We start from the raw sequence: 4,359 nt of genomic DNA, 5'->3' as shown, positions 1-4,359 counted from the left end.
TATAGGGGCTCAAATTTGGCTCGAAATTAGGGGGAAGAATAAGGAGGAGGAGGAGGAGGAGGAGAAGGAGGAGAAGAAGAACTCAACTGGAGGGGCCAACAAAATCGGGCAGAGGTGGAGGTGGAGGTGGAGGTGGAGGCGGAGGCGGAGGCGGAGGCAAAGGTGGATGCGGAGGCGGCGGCGGGCGGAGGCAGAGGTGGAGATGGGGCTGCGATGCCGACGAGCGACGAGGGACGAGCTGCGAGATCGGCCGACGAGCTGGGACGCCGACGGGCTGCGATGCCGACGACGACCTGCGTTCTCGCTCTCGCTCTCGCCTCTGTGTTCTCTCTCTCGCTTCTATTCAACTCAAGGAAGAAGAAGAAAGAAAATGAAAGAAAAAAAAAAAATCAAAACCCAAAACCACATCATTTTAAATTTTAAACAAAATTCAAACCCTTAATTTCGGGTCCTCAAACATTATTCTTTAATAACATATTTGGTGAACATATGCCGAAGCTCTCAACAGATTATTTGTACCAGCAAAACCATTTGGTGTATAACGACCAACGTTGCTTCGTTTGGACTCCATGCCCAAGTCCACCCTCTCCCTCTCTCCAACCTCACCTCCGATTCCTCTCCGATGGCTACCTCTCAACTCTTCCACCAACCCCTTCCCTTCCATCTCACTCCAATCTCTCTCTCTCTCTCTCTCTCTCTCTCCTGCAAAACCACAACCCAGATTACAAAATCATAAAATCTCTAAACCCATCAAAGATCAAGTCTAATCTGAAAGAGCAGAGCACAATATCATATCACAAAATCTTCAAATTTGGTCAACCCATTGTTGAAGGAGAGGAATCATCTCTCAGTATATCGGGAAATCAACATGGGTTCAGATTCTATCTTAACCCCAATCATCAAACCCATGCCAATTCCAACCCAAGTAGAAGAAGAAGTAGAAGAAGAAGACCCTCCCATTCCAACCACAGCTCTTCTCTCCTTCAACACTGACCATTCTTCTTCACCCACACCTTCAAAACCCACCACCACCACCCTCCTCTTCATCTCTCTCCTCCTCACGACCTTCATTTCTCTCTCTGCCGCCCTCACTTTCGCCTTCCTCTTCTTCTCTCACACCTCCCAACCCATTCCTCAATTCGCTCGTCCACTCACCAAACTCAACCACCCAGTTGTTCTCTTGATTTCCTCTGATGGGTTTCGATTTGGGTACCAATTCAAGACCCCGACCCCCAACATCCATCGCTTGATCAACCAAGGCACTGAGGCTGATTTGGGTTTGATTCCTGTCTTCCCAACTCTAACTTTCCCAAATCATTACGCAATTGCCACTGGTTTATACCCTGCTTATCATGGAATCATCAACAATCTCTTCTTTGATCCACACACTGGTGATACTTTCTTTATGGGTAGTCATGATCCCAAATGGTGGTTAGGCGAGCCTCTTTGGGAGACTGTGGTCAATCATGGCTTGAAGGCTGCAACCTATTTCTGGCCTGGTTCTGAGGTTAAAAAAGGTTCCTGGACTTGCCCTGAGGATTTATGCAAGCATTTTAATTATTCAGTACCTTTTGAAGAGCGAGTCGATACGGTTTTACAGTATTTTGATCTTCCAAGTAGTGAAATCCCTGTGTTTATGACATTGTATTTTGAGGACCCTGATCATCAGGGTCATAAGGTTGGGGCTGATGATCCTGAGATCACTGAGGCGGTTGCTAGGATTGATAGGATGATTGGGAGGTTGATTCAAGGTTTAGAACAAAGAGGGGTTTTTGAGGATGTTAGCATAATCATGGTGGGTGATCATGGAATGGTTGGTACATGTGATAAGAAGTTATTCTTTCTTGAAGATTTATCACCGTGGATTGAAATTCCACAGGATTGGGTTCAATCTTATAGTCCATTGCTAGCCATTCGTCCGCCACCAAGTTTCTCTCCAGTAGATATTGTGGCGAAGATGAATGAGGGATTAAATTCGGGGAAGGTTGAGAATGGGAAGAATTTGAAAGTTTATCTTAAGGAGGAGCTGCCTAGTCGGCTACATTACTCGGGGAGTGATAGAATTCCACCAATAGTAGGGTTGATTGAAGAAAGTTTTAAGGTGGAACAGAAGAGATCAGAGAGGAAAGAATGTGGAGGATCACATGGGTATGACAATGCGTTCTTCTCAATGAGGACTATCTTTATTGGCCATGGTCCTCAATTTGCCAGGGGACGAAAGGTTCCCTCCTTTGAGAATGTTCAGATATACAATTTGGTCACTTCCATTCTCAATATACAAGGAGCTCCCAACAACGGCACTGCATCATTTCCCAAATCAATTCTTTTGCCTCGCCACTGAAATCCACTGAGATTATTCAAACAGTTTGAATTTCCGGAGTAGTGGCAGATATACAGGGATGGGTCAGAAAAGTTTAATCTGTTATGAACCCATCTCCATTTTGTTTGATGATATTATTAACCAAAATTTATTCTAGGAACACAAGAGGTAATACACCAATTTCTTGTCATCTCTTCCATTTTGATGGATCCAATGTTAATGAGTAGCACATGTAAGTGTGGAACCTAGCATCTAAATTGTATTCTTGTAATTATCATTATTTTTATACAGGTATATGAATATACCACTTGGATGTTTGAACATGATCTGTTTTGAGTTAAGGAATTTCCATGTTTCTATTGACTTTAATTTAGATGTTTGTTTTAGTTTAGAAGGGCATTGCAAATTTGGTCATATATTTGATTGTGGAAATTGCAATCTACTTGGTGGACTTCATTGTCAAATTAAGGATGCATACTATTGCTGAGTTTAACGATACAAATGGAACGGAAAAAGGATATATACCTAAAAGGTGAAAAGAATTCATGCTAGGTTTGGGCTGTTTAATATTGTATAGATGGACATATTCTAGCTATTGCCTGTGTCCTTTTTATCGACTGTGGAACCTATATTAGTCTTGGCTCATTGCTTATCCATGTCTTTTATTACTTGAAATTTTGCTTCCAGGCTTGTAACATTATCAGCAATTATTGCCACTAGGATTAAGATTTTATTCTTAGATCTTTTCGACTTAAGCAACCTTGAAGAATAGAATACATAGAGTTGTATGTGGACACAGATGATTTTGAATTATTATTCATCTGATCTGAAACTTAAAATCTTGTCTCTTTGGCATAGGTTAGTGAGCTTCTATATTCAAACTTAGATACTTGTCTTCTCCCTTTTCATATAGTAAAACCAGTTGAAAGGTGGATTTTGATTGTTGCATTGAGGCAAGTGGTGTGAACTTTTAGTGTTGCAATTTAACATTGACTAACTTATATGCATGCTCATAACTTGGAATGTGCATTTGATTAATTCTGCATATTTTCTCTAGGGAACAAAAAAAAAAGAGGCTTCAAGACAGCAATTTATCTTACTTGCCTGTTTTATTCTCAACATGCGTTAATGGTTTAAGGGTTATGAAAAACATCAAGTAATACAACTTGTGGATATCTACAGATCACTGTTGATAATAGAAGTAAATGAAGTACTGAATCATCTCTCTCTCCTTTTCTGAGCATGCTTATTGATAAAATGAGGTTGCTGATGGTGGGTGAAGGTTAAAATCTTAACTAATTATTTGTCTCCATGTTCATTAATGAGATGCAGTGTTTTCTGAAATTCTTGATTTTTATTGATTACCCAAGACCATTTGGATCTTAGATTTGAGTAGAGAGATTTATGAAGTGTTTCATAGTCCTTTTTCTAGTACTGATGAGAAACACTCCATTATTGAATTGTTTTATATGCTTTAAAATCCACCAGGAAACCGATGTGTCAAGCAAAGTTGCCGAGGCCATTTTGTTGTGGATTAGTTTTTTTTCTTCATCAATTGTTGCAGAAGAGCAAGAGGGTGTAAGTTATGATTGTTTCTCAAGCTTGCATGTTTGAGGTGTTATACTCATCCGATCAGAATGAAGATTGAAGTATTATTCGACTATCATGGCGTTTTGAGTACAGAATTATACCACAAAACTCTTTTGATGAGTTTGGTTATGATTAAAAAAATGTTGGGAAGTGCGGGAAAAATATAAGAAAATGGAACCCTTTTTTTTTTTTTAAAATTTTTGTTTTGTGTTTTTGGTGTTGGTTTAGCATTAGAGAGAAAAAAGTGCAAGAATATTAATCTCATTTTGAATTCATTACACTTTTCATTTAAAAAATGGTTCAGTCTAAATTTTTGAGATTTAAAAAGCGTCATCCAGTTCAAAATCTAGACTGGAGTTTTCCTTCATTAAAAATGTATTTTTATTTCAATTTTATTTGTGTGCAAAATTACTTTTAAAGGCAAAAGACAAAAGACAAAAAATAAATAA

General features: G+C 39.3%; 1 protein-coding gene across 1 annotated transcript; it reads left to right on the top strand.

Annotated features, from left to right (window-relative positions):
* The first annotated feature begins 549 nt into the window (after positions 1–549).
* Positions 550–3,978, top strand: LOC114289480 (nucleotide pyrophosphatase/phosphodiesterase 2). Its single transcript, XM_028233219.2, has 2 exons — positions 550–2,488; positions 3,809–3,978. The coding sequence occupies exon 1, from the start codon at positions 869–871 to the stop codon at positions 2,339–2,341; it is 1,473 nt and encodes a 490-aa protein (XP_028089020.1). The 5' UTR covers positions 550–868; the 3' UTR covers positions 2,342–2,488; positions 3,809–3,978.
* Positions 3,979–4,359: the final 381 nt, after the last annotated feature.

Source organism: Camellia sinensis, chromosome 5 (genome assembly GCF_055761805.1).
Source record: "Camellia sinensis isolate YWXY chromosome 5, ASM5576180v1, whole genome shotgun sequence".
NCBI classification, from domain to species: domain Eukaryota; kingdom Viridiplantae; phylum Streptophyta; class Magnoliopsida; order Ericales; family Theaceae; genus Camellia; species Camellia sinensis.
The sequence above is the reverse complement of the archived record's forward strand: the minus strand, read 5'-3'. Positions and strand labels throughout refer to the sequence as shown.